The sequence below is a fragment of the Coptis chinensis genome, chromosome 2, assembly GCF_015680905.1.
Source record: "Coptis chinensis isolate HL-2020 chromosome 2, ASM1568090v1, whole genome shotgun sequence".
NCBI classification, from domain to species: Eukaryota; Viridiplantae; Streptophyta; class Magnoliopsida; order Ranunculales; family Ranunculaceae; genus Coptis; species Coptis chinensis.
In genome coordinates this window covers 55508653-55525403 of record NC_141457.1, presented here as the reverse complement: position 1 = coordinate 55525403, position 16751 = coordinate 55508653, and the positions used below count along the sequence as shown (strand labels likewise).

Here is a 16751-nt window from a genome sequence, read left to right as displayed (position 1 = left end):
TGCTCGTAACGAGGCGACCAGGTCGCTGGACTCTGGTTCGTGAAGTAGGTCGAATGGTGTTGTGTTCAGTGTCGCTAACGGTAGTGTTCCCTCGCGTGCGTGACACGTGGAGGGAGACGAGCGGTTCAAGGAATATAATGATGGCGGGCAGATGGCGTTTGGCGTCTCAAGGTAATTATGGGGCGCTTAGGAAAAGACGTTTCCTATTGAATAAAACTGCTCAGCAAACACCAAAAAAGGTATTTGCTCGTCTTCTTGCCGAAGCTAAATCTGTCTTCTCGCTTTTCTCTTCTGCTGTGCATCATCTTCGTTGCTGCTCGTTCAGGTACGTTGATTCTCCTCTGAGAGTGTTATCTCATCAAGAAGAATTTGGTATAAAACTGTTGCTCATGTGACAGTACCTATGTTTGTTAGGTTTTATCATGGCAAGGTGTCGTCCCTTCATGAGTGGAGAAGACAGCATGAGAGAAACGTCTCCTCTGATAATGGAGAGGATGGAGTTTGAACCTCACGCACGTGGTGATCGCGGGAAGAGGAAAGCGGCTGCTGTAGAGGCGAAGGGTCATAAACGATCTAGGAGGGCTGGACGTACAGCGGGCGGCATTGTGTTTAGGTCACCGCAGCGGGTAGGCGACACGGATCGTCACGCTGCGGGGTGTAGCGACCTAAGGCAAGGTCGCTCAGTCGCTGGTGAGAGTTCGTCCCCACGCTGTGGTGATGTGGGGAGCGAATTCTACTACATGGGGAAGACGGGGAAGAAGCGTATGGTGAAACGTTCAGACTGTAGCTTCCACTTGGCGCCCATAGCGACCAGCGTTCTGAAGGGGATCGTGCTGGATGGTGACAAGGCAGAGGTGAAAGATGAAGGCATGGAGACGCTGCTGGGGACGATGGACATGGCCGCTTGTTTGGTGAGTTCATGATACACTAGATGATTATGTTGGTTTTCGAGGCAACCTGACTCTTTAACTTTTTCGTGCAGTTTCTTGCAGGATACGATAAACTGAAAGATGTTGTTCAAAACACGGAGACTGATGACAACCCTCACGTCGAGCTCGGGTGTATGCGAGCTGCGTGGGGGGCGGACAAGAGAAAGCTGGAAGTGATGACTACCAAGTACCAGAACATTATGGCTGAGAATGGTGTGTTAGTGATTGATGTGACGGAGTTAGAAAGGGAATTAGCTGTGGTGACTGCTTATGCTAAGAAGTGTTAGAAGGTGGCGCGCAAAGCGAAGAAAGCGTATACCGAAGCCTATATCGCCTACGCCGCTCTGGACGAGAAGTATGATGCATTGAAGAAAGCGACTGTGAGCGATGAACAAGGGCAGGGGATGCGTGTGATGCTGAGATCTGCCCGGCACACTGCTTCGACCAGCGCGGCACCAGAAGATAAGCATGTCATAATCTAGATTAGATGATGTCATCTACTTTTGTCCTTGTCAGCCATAATTTGTAAGTGCTGTTTACATTTTCCTCTCTTACATGAGAGTTAACAATAGAGCTGTGTCTTCAGGCTTGCCTGAGCAGTTCGCCTTTTTATTCAGAGAACTGGTTTCCACGAAAGTGGCAGTTCGATACTTTGTTAACTTCATAATGAACACCGATCTGGATTTTCTGGGTAATCCCAGCAGATCGGTGGATGTAGTTGTTCTGATGAATGGTCAGATAATGTTATTGGTTATGCTGCACATGCATGTTGTCGTGTACTTGTGTGTAACTAGTGTGCTACTTATGATTCTAAAACTATTCGTCCTGTTGTTTAGTCGACCCTAGAAATATAGGTCTTCGACGTGACAGGAATTGAAGAGGCTATGTAGCATGAAAGCTCTAGAGAGCTGTCTGCTCGCGGAGAGAGTTCTCGTTTAGTCGATCCTAGAATTATAGGTTCTCGACGTGACAAGAAGTGGAAAGGCTATATAGCCTGTGAGCTCCGGAGAGCGTTTGCTCGCGGAGAGCGTTCTCGTGTAGTCGATCCTAGAAATATAGGTCCTCGACGTGACAAGAATTGGAGAGGCTATGTAGCCTGTGAGCTCCGGAGAGCGTTTGCTCGCGGAGAGCGTTCTCGTGTAGTCGATCCTAGAAATATAAGTCCTCGACATGACAAGAATTGGAGAGGCTATGTAGCCTGTGAGCTCCGGAGAGCATTCTCGTCTATGAGAACGTATGGTGTGTTAAGCGTGTGAGAGCGGGGAAGTATACTGGTCGTGCAGCGGATGCGAACTGTAGGACATTCTGATGCCAGTAAATGGAATAGCTTATACTTGGTAACATAAAAAGTTAACTTTGAACTTACAGTGCTTTTTCAAAAGAAAAAACAGAATCTACAACAACAAAGGTTTTACTGATAAAATCTTTTCAGCAGATAAGTATTCCATGGTCGAGGTAATAATTTCCCTTCTTGAGTTTTTATCCAGTATGCTCCGTTGCCCACAACACGTTTTACGATGTACGGACCTTCCCAATTAGGGGCTAGCTTGGAGTCGCCTTTAAGTCTTTTTAGCACTAGATCGCCAGCCGGAAAGATCGAGGATGCACTCGTTTATTGTAGGAGTTCTTCAGAGTTTGTTGATAAGATGCGGCTCGGATGGTGGCTAAGTCACGCCGTTCTTCGAGCAAATCGACCTCTCCTGCTAAGACAGAATCATTGTGTCCGGTCTCAACGAGCTCGGACCGAGTCGTAGTAACCGGCTTCGGTCGGTGGGAATGATGACTTCGCCATAACACAAGGAGAGAATGGAGATTCGCCAAGATCGACCGAAGCCGTGGGTAATGCGGTGAGCCCACAAGATGTTCTCCAATTGGTTCGGCCATTGGCTTTTGTTCTTTTCAATCTTTTTCTGCAAGTTTTCTAAAATGGCTTTGTTGCTGGCTTCTGCTTAACCATTACTCTGAGCGTACTGTGGAGTAGAAAATGCATGAACTATCTTCCACTTGGCTAGGAATTCTTTAACGGTTCGGCCTTTGAATTGGGGTCCATTGTCCATTACGAATGTATGTGGCAGCCCAAATCTAGTGATGATATGAGTCCAGATGAAATTGCGGACATGCGATTCCTTGACATGTGCTAAAGGAATGGCTTCAACCCACTTAGTGAAATAGTCGGTTGCCGCTAAGACGAACCGAAAACCAATGCTTTTCTGGGGGACGAATGGTCCCATAATGTCCATACCCCACATGTGAAATGGACATGGGCTTGCTATATTGATCAGCTCGCGTGCGGGTTGAATGATGTTGTGGCCGAATGTTTGGCATTTTAAGCACTTGAGAACGTACGCTTTGGCATCGGTCTGCATACGGGGCCAAAAGTAGCCTTGGGAAATTGCCTTGTGGGCTAAAGAGCGACCTCCGGCATGGTTTCCACATTCTCCCTCATGAATTTCGGCAAATATCAATTGGCCCTGCTCTGGAGTAATACATCGCAAATGCGGTCCACCATAGATTTTCTAAATAACTTATCATGTAAGACGCAATAACGACGCGCTTGATATTGAATTTGTCTGGCTTTGGCACGCTCTAAAGGGAGCGTGCCCTGTTGGATGTAGTCCATGATGGGCTACATCCAGGTCTGGCGCAATTGATCGTCAGAGAGAGGGAACAGATCGGTTATAACTAGGGCATGTTCGACCTGGTATGCAGATCAATCGACGACCTCAATGAGGAGTTGTCGTGGAGCACAACTCGGTGTTTGAGTGGCTAGGTAAGCTAGGCTGTCTGCGTGACGGTTCTCATCCTGCAAAAAATGGTGTATGGTAGATTTCTTAAAAGAAGGCAACAAATGATGAACGACATGAAGATACTTCGAAAGGTTATCTTCCTGCGTAATGTACTCCTTAGCAATCTGGCGAACGACCAATTGCGAGTCACTAAAGACTTGGAGTTCTTGCACACCGAAATCAGAAATATCCATCTGAAGGCCCCATGATCAGCGCTTCATATTCTGCCTCATTATTGGAAGATGCAAAGTCGAGGCGAACTGATTTTTCAACCATAACTCCTTCAAGAGACACTAAGACGACGCCGATGCCACTCCCACCGGGGTTGCTAGAGCCATCTACAAAGAGAGACCAGATTGAGTTGATACGCTCTTTGACAACAGCGAGCTCCATATCTGGTTCCCAGTGCGGGTCCTGAACAGGGAAATCGGCGAGGAAATCGGCTACGACTTGACCTTTCTGAGATATGCGAGGTACAAACTCCATGTGGTGCTCACCGAGCTCCTCGGCCCATACGGCCATACGAGTATTTTTGTTTTCTTTGTGGAGGAGTTTCTTCAGTGGAAGGTCGGTCAGTACGTTGATCGGATGGGCCTGAAAGTACAGCCTGAATTTACTTGCCGAATACACCAAAGCAAGTACGGCTCGTTCGAGGAAAGAATAATTCTTCTCAGCTGGCGTGAGTGTCTTACTTGTGAAGTAGATCGGCTTTTCTGAGTTGTTCTCCTGTTTGAAAAGAACCGAGCTGATTGCGAAATCTGATAGTTCCAGGTATAGCCCCAGTGTCTCTCCGTCTACTGGTGTGGCTAAGACGGGAGGTGTGGTGAGGTATTCTTTGAGAGTGGCGAATGCGTGATGGCATTGATCGTTCCATGAGAACTGCTCGCCTTTCTTGAGGAGTTGTAGGAACGGACGACACTTGTCTGACGCCCTGGATATGAATCGATTAAGTGCAGCGACCATGCCTGACAACTTCTGTATCTACTTTTTCGTTTGTGGATCAGGCATGTCTAAGAATGCTCTGATTTGGTCAGGATTTGCTTCGATCCCGCGTTGTGACACTTGATAACCGAGAAACCTACCAGAGGACGCTCCAAAGAGGCATTTCTCTTGGTTCAACTTCATTCGAGTGCGGCGCAATCTGGAGAACGCTTGCTCAAGGTGAGTAATATGGTCGACTGCTTTTTTGCTCTTGACGACCATGTCGTCAATGTAAACCTCCATGGTCTCTCCTAACATGTCCCGAACATGTCGCTTCTAGATCGCCGATAAGTCGCCCGCCCGTTCTTAAAAGCGGAGCGGGAGGACGTTATAACAATAAATTCCTTGTTCAGTAATGAACGAGGTCTTCTCTTGCTCTTCCTCCGCGAGTGGGATTTGATTGTAGCCGCTGTACGCATCCATAAAGGAAAGGAGTTCATGTCCACAAGTCTGGTCGACAAGTCGGTCAATACGCGGTAGGGAAAACTATCTTTCGGCGTTTCTTGATTGACATTCGCGGAAATCGACGATAGCGAATCGTTCCATTCTTTTGGGGACCGCCACTATGTTAGCGACCCAATCAGGGTAGTCCACCTTTCTGATGAAACCAACTTGCTTGAGTTTGTCGACCTCGTCATTAATGGCTTTCTGAAACCGCAGAGATAACCGGGCGAGGTCACCGGGCTTAACCGGTTTAGCATTAGGATTAACATTTAATCGATGACAGGCTACACTAGGGTCTATACCGGGCACATCGATATACGACCAGGCGAAAACATCTTTATTCATAGCTAGAAAGTTTACAAGTTGTGCTTTGAGTGTAGGGTCAAGGTTAGCCCCTACATATACAAACTTGGGATCATTATCAGTTCCTAAGTTCACCGTTCTCTGTCGACCTGTTGAAGTGCTGGCTTGGGTGGCGACGCTTCTTCGCGTGGTGGTACTTCAGCGACCTGAGGGAGAGTGCACCTATTCTCCCAAACTGGATCGGCATCTGTGTTGACTAAAACAGGGACTGGAACGGCTTCTGTGGTTGTACTAAGAGGGGCTGGAGTGACTGTCGGCATGGAGACGTGTGGGGGAACACATGTCTGTGAATCCATAGGGATGCGAACTGGTGAGATAACAATAGTAGAGGGGCCCTCTGGGGGCGGGAATATGGTAGGGACAGCAACTGACGTGACTTTGGGAATCCGTTTTGATGGAGCGGCAACGGCTGGATTGACTTCTGGATTGTAAATGGACGACTTCCTCTTCTTACTGGAGCCCCCAGCGTGCTGCTTTGATGCGTTGGCTCTGACCTCTGCAACTAGGTCTTTGGCCATGGTATAACTGATGGGCTCGCTAGTTGTGTGGAGTGGTGTATTGTTGGTCTTTCCTGCTGACAAGATTTGGTTACAATGGTATGCTTCCAGTTGATTACTTCTCAGCTCCATCAGTCCTCTGGGGCCCGGGAAACGGAGAACTTGATGCAACGTTGAAGGTACAGCTTGCATTTGGTGGATCCATCGTCGTCCTAAGATGGCATTATAGGACGACGGGATGTCCAGGACGTTGAAGCGCGTATTGCAGCTGACTTTGTCCTCTTTAGATCCCACTGACACTGGAAGGATAATATCACCGACAGGGTCGGCCCTGGAACCATTGAACCCATAAAGGGGGGCAATCGGATCTATTAGAACGGACTTGGGTAAACTCATTTCTTGGAGAGTGTGGTAAAATAAAATGTCGCATGAACTCCCCGGGTCGATTAAGACGCGCTTTACTGTCCAGTCACTGATCTTGACGTGGACGACTAGGGCATCATTGCGAGGAAGGTAAACCTTGCTAAGGTCGGCCTCTGTGAAAATGATATCGCCTGAATGGCAATCTGAGCGACGCGGAGCATGTGCTGCTTGGGAAGTAAAGTGATACACTTCTTGAAGAGCGCCAACACGACGTCTTTTCTCTCTGGATGAAGTAACTGAATCATCGGAAAAAGTAATCATGTGAATTGTTCGGGCATTGTCGCGATCTGAGGAATGTTGTCTGCGCTCGTGACGAGAACGCTCTTGGGGACGTCCTCTACGGTGGGGACGAACTTGGAAGTCTTGATGATGACGGCGAGGGAGAGAGCGACTGCGCACTCGGCGAGGTGGAGATCGGCTATGCACGCGGCGAGCCATGAGCTTATGACGCAAATCACCGTCGGGAATGTTGGTGTACTGTTTAATGTGACCAGCTTCGACAAGGTCTTGAAAATAGTGCTTAAGCCCCTAGCACGCATTCGTGTCATGACATTTGGCTCTGTGGAAGACGCAATATGGCTTGTCAGGTCGATCTGCTGGCTGCTTCACGTCTGGGCGGAAGTACGAGGTTCGCCGGATCTTGTCGAGGATGTAACTAGGAGAGCGAGTCAAGACAGCGAATTCTCTGTTGTTATCTTGGCGGGTCCCAGCCTTAGGTGCCAGCGACCTGGATCGCTGTTTGGTACGCGGAGTATGATCAGAGATCGCTGCTACCTCCTGGTTCTCGGCTAAACCACTGGACTTCAAACTTTCTTGCAACTTGATATACTTGTCAACACGGGCGTACAGTTCGGATAGCGTTTCCGGGCGTTCCTTCATGAGCGATCTGGAGAGGTCGGTATTACGCACTCGACAAGCATTAGAAAATGCCAGTGTGGCAAAAGACTCTTTCAGTCTGCTTTCCATACACAACAGTTCAGCTTTGAACCGTCCTAAGAATTGGCGAATGGTTTCATCTTCTCGGAATGATAACTGGAACAGCGAATCGAGATCTGCCTTCTTACGTCTGTTATGCACATATTGGCTAGCAAATAGGTCAGTAAGCTGCTCAAAAGTTTTAATAGAATCGGGTTCGAGAGAGAAGAACCAATCAAGTGCGCCATCCTTGAGACTGGTCGGAAATAATCGACAGTGAAGATAATCATACTCAGAAGAACTGTAGAGGGCCAAACTCTGAATGTATCGAGCCACATGTTGACCGGGACAGGTGCTGCCATCATACATGGGGAAACGTGGCTGGATAAAATCTTGAGGAAAGGATTTGCTAAGAACGTTAGCAGTGAACGGAGACGCGCGGTATGTCTTGAGCATTTTTTGAACAATTTGGGTTGCGTCTTTTCTGACTGCACTTTGGCCTATCCTATATGACAATTCGTTAATCTGCTGATTAACCTCGTTGATGCCATTTTCAAAGAACATTGCCGACCGGTTCTTTGTTGATAAAAAGCCAACTTGGGCCCTTAAAGTAGCATTTTCTTGCCTGAGCAAGGAAATGCTTTCATTTGTTACACCCAGTTGTTCTGCAAGATGTTGAACCTGAGCTTCGAGGCTGACCATGCTTCGTGGGCTTGAGAATTGGAGAGTTTGTAGTTAGGGTAACGTGATTTCTCAAGTAATCGAAACCACAGACGGTGCCAATGTAAATGAGCGTTTTGGTTTTCCTTAGTGTTTGCGATAGGAGAGGGAAGAGGGTTGAGATTTTCTGGGTGGACCGAGTTCGCTTGTGAGCGAGCTGCCTACGTATCCTCTTTCTTTGGTATTTTCTCTTTTCCAGGGAGAGAGGAATCAGGCCCGACGTAGTTCAAATAGGTGGTATTTATAGGCTTGATGATATGTCAATTGAGAGACACGTGTGTTTCTTTCACACGTGTAGAGTGGAGATCGTGATGGAGTGTTGGGCTGGTTATATTATAAGTCATGTGATGATTGGGAGTTGGTGCGGCCACCCCTATTTCCCGGTGGTGGGAAGTGCAAGTAAGATCCTGGTAATGATTACCCCTAGTGGTGGCCTTATCCGAAGCGTTCTGTTTTTGGCCATGTGTTCGTACCGAGACATCTATGTTTGTACCACCTACCTGAAAGGAGCTACTCACAGATCAGTCTTGGATGTCGATGTACTGAGTTCGCTTATGCAGCGCACATATGTGTTCTCGAGAGAGCTGCTCACAGGTCGGTCGTGGAGGTCGATGTCCTGAGTTCGCTTATGTTGCACGCGTGGATGATAGGATATCGCTCCCCTACATGTACCTTATCTGTTCCCACTTGGAATATTAGTCTGACATGATATGGACAGCATGAGATGTATGATTCAATTTAATCCTCTTAGAGATGTTCTGCCTACGTTTTCATATACTTGTTTCTCCGGATATACATCGAGTTTACAGTAGAGAATACATGATGACAATATACACAAGTTGATCACTAAGCCTAGTATAACAGGTAGATCTCAAACAACAAAGACTCTTAAGTTTAAAAGAATGAATAATAAATTCGGGTGAAATTTTCACCAAAAACTATGGATCTTAAATTTAGGATCATCATCAAGACATCAACCTCCAGATATGTTATGCTTAATATATTATAAAAGTGGCACCTCATTCTGCATCAAAATAAATAAATGGTTTCTCATCTCTAACTGTTTAGACAGTTGTCACAAGGAGAAGGGCCATACATACAACTGTTTCGGTGGAAGCATTCCCCAAAGTGCATGAGAAGAGACTGCCTCCGACATTCATTCTGAAAATTCACGACAACAGAGAAACAAAAAGAGTTAGTTTAGGAATATTTAGGGAAGTCTGATTTCGTCATTGCAGGGATAATTGAGCAGGAAATACATTTTAGTAAATTACAGATGTACTGTTCGAAGACATGTTAAAATGTGCAGCCTATTTTGCAACCCAGGAACTTTAAGCCCTAAACAAGACTAAAAAGTTATATGCTTCTTAGAGCATTTGACAATAATTACGATTTTAAACGTATGTGTGGCACTGAGGGAAGTTGGGTACCCTGAGGATTGTTCCTCGAGAGTATACTGGAAAGGCGCCTAGCCCAAAGGCTTTAAGCTTGCTCCAGAAAACATTATTCTCCCACCTCTCAGGTTTCTTCAAGATCTGAAGTTCTTATGTGATTGACTCGAACTCTACTTTCACTGAAGAAATTTAGGAAAATCCCACGCCTCTAACGTGGAGGTGATTAAGTGGGGATTACATCAGCACTACTGTGGAGTGGGTCATCATATAGTGGTATCACGGTCAACGATGATGGGGGGCGATTGTGATACGAGTGCTTGTCCTACAAGGTACGTTGGTAATGTGTGGGGGGGGTGGGGGTGGGGGTGGGGAAGGGTTGATTTTTGACACCCGGACTTGTAACTTGACTATATGGTGCAAAGGCGCCTAGCCCAATGGGGTGAAGTGTACCTCATAACTTCTGTGATCGATTGGACTCTACATAGCACCGAGGTGAGATAGTTAAGCAAGGAAAACATCAGCAGACGAGAAGATAATCATAGCAAGAAGAGAGAAGGTAGGGGATGTCATAGATGCAAAAACACGCCAACTATATTCTGCCCAAGGAGAACCAAGAAACTGGTCTAAATGTAAAACTGATGTGAATACCTTTAGTTCACAGTACCGCTGCATTTTATGTGCTTGGTCCATGCTGATCTTAAAACTTTGACTTTTACATCCTTTACCGCTACGCAACATGCATACAACCCGACTGAAGTCTTTCTTCTGGTACAAAACAATGCATACAGCAGGAAGATTATCTCTGCCTGCCCTACCTGATTCTTGGTAATAGCTTTCAATTGACTTTGACAAGGTGTTGTGGATGACAAATCTCTGCGAAAGGTTTTAAGTAGATAACATTAAAAATAAAATATACAGGTATGGCTCGGTAAATTTGCATCAACAGACAGATCATAATTGGCCGATCATAATTCATACTTACAACATCAGGTTTGTCTATTCCCATTCCAAAAGCTATAGTAGCACATACAACATGCACCTCTCCTGTGTGCCATTTCTTCTGAACTGCAACTCTCTGCCGAGCAGATAAACCCGCATGGTAATAAGATGTCTTTATCTGGCACTTGTCATTCAAATAAGCAGAGACTTCCACACATTCGCTTTTTGAAAGACAATAAACAATTCCACACATATTGTGGAAACGGTCACTTATTAGTTGACCAAGCTGCTTCAGAGGATCCTTAGCTTTCCCCATTACTTCATACTTCAAATTTGGTCTATCAAAGCTTGTCTCGAAAACGAGGGCATGAGGAATCCTTAAAGTACTTAGAATATCCTGTTACCAGTCTACCAAGTTAGGAAGGCGGATTTGCTACAAAATTCCAGAAGGATTATCTAGTAAGTAACACATTACTTACTACCTTTCGAACGGACTGAGTAGCAGTTGCAGTTAATGCCATTATTGGAACACTGGGGAAGTTCTGCTTTAGACTTCCTAATCCTCGATAGTCTGGACGGAAATCATGACCCCAGTGACTGGAAAGCACAAAAAATCATTTTGGCAATTGTTTATAAAATAATTCTCAGGTCATAACCAACAAGATAGTACAAACTTAGATAATAGCTTGGGAGAATGTGCCAGTGACTAATACTCTTCCTGTGGAGCACATAATCCAACCATTGGGACAGTTTAATAACATCTATTCATAGTTCCGTACGCTTCGTAAGGCATAGAAATACAGCAAGAGCTGGATTATTTTACAGTTACAAAATGTGAATTCAATCTCATTTGAATTCCTCAAAAAGTGGTCAGATAGACAAATGACTAAGTGCATGGACTAATTAGTGCTCCAACTAAAAATATAAAAATAAAAATAAATTAGTGCTCCAATCAAAACTTAAGAAAAAAAAAACACATAAATAACTTAACACGAATCCCTTCAATACATACACCAAAGTACATACCTCACACAGTGTGCTTCATCAATAGCAAATCCTGCGAGTTGACCCTGTTTAAGTAATGGTTAGACCACCTTTACAAACACTATAACCAATCTATGACTGCAAAACTTTGGAATCCATACGAGTTAAAATGAAGATCATCTATCATTATTTATAGATTCAAAAAAGTCACCTTCTGATGCAAGCATCTTAAGATTTCAATAAATGATTGGTTTCCTGCAATTCTTTCAGGAGTAACATATAGGAGCTTGCACGATGGTGTGTTTTTCCTAGACACAGGAAAATTAGTTGAATTAGTATAGTAGAAAATGATGGTCATAAGGACAGCTAGTCATCATAGTAGTGGGAAAACAATGTACATCTCCTTCTAGCGCATAAACAATAAACATTTTTTTCTGAAATCCCTTAAAATGATAAAAAATTAAAAACCAGCTCTTTTCCTTTTAACTTATCAGCCGGTGGATTATCGTTTAGAAAAAGGGAGACCAAAGAAAGAGCATATGTCTCATATTGAAATAGGTAAGAACAGAGAAAAAATGGAAATCCTCACCTCAATTCTTGAAGGACTGCTGCCGCCTGGGAAGCAGTTTGTTGAGAATTCAGAAAGGTCGCTGGTATTCCAAACTTGAGATTCAGTGTGATTATCTGATCTTGAATAAGAGAAAGTAGGGGGCTCACAACAACAGTAACACCTGGATGCAGAGTTGCTGGAAGCTGCATATTGCAGACATAAATTTGATTCCTAAGCACTCTAAAAGAACTATAAATAACCAGTTAAGTACAAGTTGGCAATTTTGTTGCTTATCGCTTTTTGTTTTCTTTGTGTTTTTTATCAATAAGGCATAGTGTATACATTCCAAGAGAAGGATACAAGAGACCAACCAGACAAATCCTAGCTGAGTAGTAAGTTTCATTCACAGGCCGCTAATTAGAGCTACAACCCACCCATCAAGAAGGGGAAAAATTATTTAGAGAAAAACAAGATTTTCAACTCAAACTACCCTGTGTATTACATGACTGTACTTCTGATCAACACGTTAGTTTAAATATCAAAGGACTGTCTTACTGTGTATCCTAATGATGGGAAATGAGGCTACACCTATAAACAAAAGTTACTCACCTGATAGCATAGACTCTTTCCACCTCCCGTGGGCATAAGAATGAAGCAATCTCTCTTTTCTATAACTGCTTTACAAGCATTATGCTGCAGAGCTCGAAATGTTGTATTACCAAATATTACAACATTTGCCAATTCAATATCGTCCAATGCCTGTAAGGCTGCATAGCCTAGAGTTTCGTGTTCCTGATCTAATAATTCAGAGCAAATTCTCTTCTGAGGCTTTGATGAAACCGAATTTTGAATAATACTGCCTCTACGCTCCTACAAGAATGAGAACATTTCAGAAAGTGTCGCATGGCACTGTTATGGAACATCTAGACATACAACTGTAATCCTAATAAAAGAAAGTCGCTTACAGTGGATGTTGAAGATTGTTTGTCCGCACTCTTCGCAGATGTATGCTTGCTATTTCTATCAAGACACAAGGATGGACTGGAACCAATCTTCTTCTCTTTGGCAATGATGAAATCTGAATCCGAATCATCAGTAGAAGAAGACAAATCCAAGCTCATTATATTTTCCTCATTCTGGGAGTTTTCTGAATCTTCAATAACATTGATGTAATCTGGCTGAGCTTCTTTGTTGAACATGCTACTCAAAGTTCCACAAACTTCTGATTCCATGGCTTGTAAATCATCCCAATCCTCACTGTCTTGCATAAACTCAGCCAAACTAGCAACATAATCATCACCACAATGCTCCACACTAATAAATTCTCTCCCATCTTCTCCTGCAAAAATAAATAAATGAACAATCGACGTGACGTGTCATATAATAAATAAATTAGGGTTTGTTACCGTAGAGATCAACCAAACGGTCTAAGCATTTGTTAGCGGATTCTTCGTTGAAGCCGAATTCGAGAGCTAAGCTAATAAGCCGAGATTTCTCTACTTGGAACGCAGCATCCATCTTCTTCTTCTTCCCGCTCAATCTCGTGAAATGAAAAATGCGCGCCAGAAAATGTGAAGTAACAAATTGGGCTTTTGTTTCGTTAATGGGCCTGGATATATGGGCTTTAATATTTCCAACACTCTCAAGTCATAAAATTCTGTTTGTAATTTGTACTATGAAAATATCTTACTATATTAGAAAAATACTAGATTTTGAACCCGGACATACGCCTGGATCTTTTAGGCAAGGCCAAAATATCGATATCAATGAATATATCGGTGTACCCAAAAACTGATATATATCGGATATATCCATTTTTTTGGTGACCAATCCAAACTATTTAAAATGTCGGATATATCGGAAATATCGGAAATATATTGGAAATATTGGATTTATATTAAAAAATGGTCAAAAAGTCAACTGATATATATCGTAAATATCGATTATATCGGCGATATAAAATTTTATATCGGAAATTCCGATATATATCGGGGGAAAAAATGGTTCTATATTCGGTGGATATATGTCGGAAATATCGATGTCGGTGTACCAAAATACCGATATATCGCCGATATTTTGGTCCTTGCTTTTAGGTATCTTTCGTGATGTAAAAGAAATATTTTGTTATGATAGTTTTTATATTTAATAAATTTATGGTCTAATTCAAGCACAAAATGTGTATGGCTCTTTCGCATAAGACTCCTAAGAGTATAAGCAACTAACCCAACCAATGAGACGGTGACCCACTACTAATTTTACTATCATCACTTGAAGTTTTCAAGTTGAAATAAAGTTTACAAAAAAAAAAAATCTTTCAAAACCATTATGCTTATTCTTGTGACTTGCATTGCTTGGAAAGACAGTTTGCAACTAGATATGTCATCCTTCCAAACCCCAAAAACATTACACGTATATATTATTCCAATTGCAGTTTTTTAGTACTGCCAACTTGTTTTATATGTTTGAATTGAGACTATTGAGAGTAATACCGAATTCGATTTACATATAAACCAACTTTAATAGCTGGTACTTTAATGGGCTTTGGGCTTGGCTATTGTAATTGGTCCAAACTTAGTTGTTATTAGAGTGAAGAGTACGTATCTCTTGAGTTAGAGCATGTGTCCTGATGTCTCCTATTTCGACCTTTTTTCGTGAAACCCGTGTCCAATTTTTTAGTTGAAACTTCAAACTGAGAATGAAGTTATTACTTCATTTCTCTTTGGATTAATTTGAAGTTATTATATTCATTTTGGATTTTTAAATTCCTTTTATGTTCTTCATCAGTTGCATTCGTCTCCTTCAACAGTTCTTCTTCGTTCTTGATAGTGTTATTACAGGTATTTATTTGATATATTTGTTTTTAAATACATTTTTTTAGTGCAATGAATAAATCCGTTCTAGAGAATTGACAATTGATTAAATATGTAGTAATGTATAGTATATTGTCGCATTGTTTATTGTTTTCTTGAAAATATACTACTTCGCTAACCATCCCACCTCAGCGCCTCTTTAACATGTCTAGTATTTTAGTTCACAGTAATGTGATGTAAGTAATGGTTCGGTTGTTGAATTGTTTAAGTAACATTGATGCTATGGGATGTTCTGAGAAGTCCATTCCTTTTTTGTTAAGATTTTTAAACTAATAGGGCAGATAAGTTGTTTATGTTCCTATGTGGGCCTATTATATTAGAGAAAGAAAATTTTGTTCTCCAATCTTTATTGTACTTGATCATGTATAATTGTGTATCATTGTATTAGTGTATATCATTAAATTGTATATTTGCATGTATGTTGCTTTGAGTAATCAGTATACATGCTCTAGTTTCTACATAAAAAATAAGGCCAAATCATTAATGAGGTCTTATTCTCACATTTTAATGATTCAACTACATTGTCCAGATAATTTAGATATATATCTTAATCCCTGTCTAGATGTTATTCTTAAATCCGCCACATACAATTTGCCGTGTGTGAAAACTATAATAGATTCACATGAATTTCCAACCTGAATTTCCTAGTACCTTGGAAAGCAGTGGAGGGTCTTTATGATTTTGGCAAGTCTTCTGCTATTGGTATTAGAATTTTTTTGTCAAAAAAGTTGGGAGAGCTTTTGGAAGTTTCAAGTGTCCTTGCTGTTGTCAATATGCCACCTAGCTTGGCAACAGTCTCAGTTGCGTTGCACGGAGTACACCTATCTGTGAGTTATAAGTTTTAAGGAACTTAAGCTTCTAACTTTAGTATTATATCCCTCTTTGCAGAGCTTTTTTTCCATATCTCATGGCCTTCACTTTGCAGGGATATTAACTATTAGGTTCCCCTAGTTCAGCATGGCTAAAGAGTATTGTGCGTAAGCATCTAAGATTAAGTATGGTGTCAGAGAAATTGTTGAAGACTTCTGCACAAATTTCTCTTAGTTGGGGACTCCAAATGGGTAACAGTGTGCTGCTTAAAAAGCATGGATGACGGAGAATCTTTACTGCTTTGATTGATTGGTCGATTCTTGAGGACTCTTTTGTGAAGTTCTCTGAAATTGAACAGGCAATAACTGATCTCTTGTAATACTTTTCTGGAATTGTAGGTAGATTTTGTTATTAGCGTGCTTTGACTATACTTAATCAATCAGTGCATGTTGTCCACTTATGCATCTGAAGCCATTTATTATTTCTTATTATTCAGAAAATAGGATCCCAACATATTAGTTCACTACACCGTAATACCTTTTTTGTGACAGGTGCCTTTCTAGATTTGTGACACCAAATAATCGTCATAAAAGTTGTGATGGAAAATTGTCGTCATTATTGTTGTTTGGCGTCACAATAAGTCAAAAAATATAGTTTAGTTTATTTTTTAAATTCGTAGAAAATAAAGTGACGGCAAAGAGGCATCAGTTTAACAAATATCCCAAGGCACGTGTTTGGCGTGTGCGACAATATGAGGCGTCAGCTACCCACCTCTGTGATTTCTCCTCGACTTAAAATTTTTCAGCACAACAGAGAGAAACCACTTCCCCCTCAAACTCCACCTGATCTCTTCTCCACTTTCTCAATCTATTCGAATTCCACCACCTTTTTGTTCATCTTTTCCAAATTTCGATGAAAGCGGACTAAAGGAGGTAGTTTGTTCATCTCAAATTCTTCTTCTTAAACAAAGGTGCCATCTTTCCAATAATTTAGTGTTAGTTTCTATGAATATCAGTTTTGTTTTTCGCGATTTTGGTTTTTGGGTTTGCAAATCTTGATTTCGTTTTCTAGTGTTTATAATTTCTTGTTAAATGAATTTGTTTATAATAGTTTCCAAGTTCGACTTACTGCACTACTATTGTGAAA

General features: G+C 42.3%; 2 protein-coding genes across 2 annotated transcripts; both read right to left on the bottom strand.

Moving 5' to 3' along the window:
- Positions 1-6951: 6951 nt before the first annotated feature.
- LOC147516691 (uncharacterized) lies at positions 6952-8040 on the bottom strand. The gene has a single exon (XM_086593353.1). The coding sequence runs from the start codon at positions 8038-8040 to the stop codon at positions 6952-6954; it is 1089 nt and encodes a 362-aa protein (XP_086449479.1).
- A 906-nt stretch (positions 8041-8946) lies between these two features.
- On the bottom strand, positions 8947-13463 carry RECQI1 (RECQ helicase l1). Its single transcript, XM_086594610.1, has 10 exons — positions 13332-13463; positions 12891-13264; positions 12535-12795; positions 11965-12128; positions 11587-11683; positions 11418-11461; positions 10874-10988; positions 10435-10788; positions 10101-10325; positions 8947-9219 (listed from the first exon to the last, which is right to left on the bottom strand). Exons 1-10 carry the CDS (start codon positions 13441-13443, stop codon positions 9115-9117), a joined length of 1851 nt encoding a protein of 616 aa, XP_086450736.1. The 5' UTR covers positions 13444-13463; the 3' UTR covers positions 8947-9114.
- Between the last annotated feature and the right edge of the window lie 3288 nt (positions 13464-16751).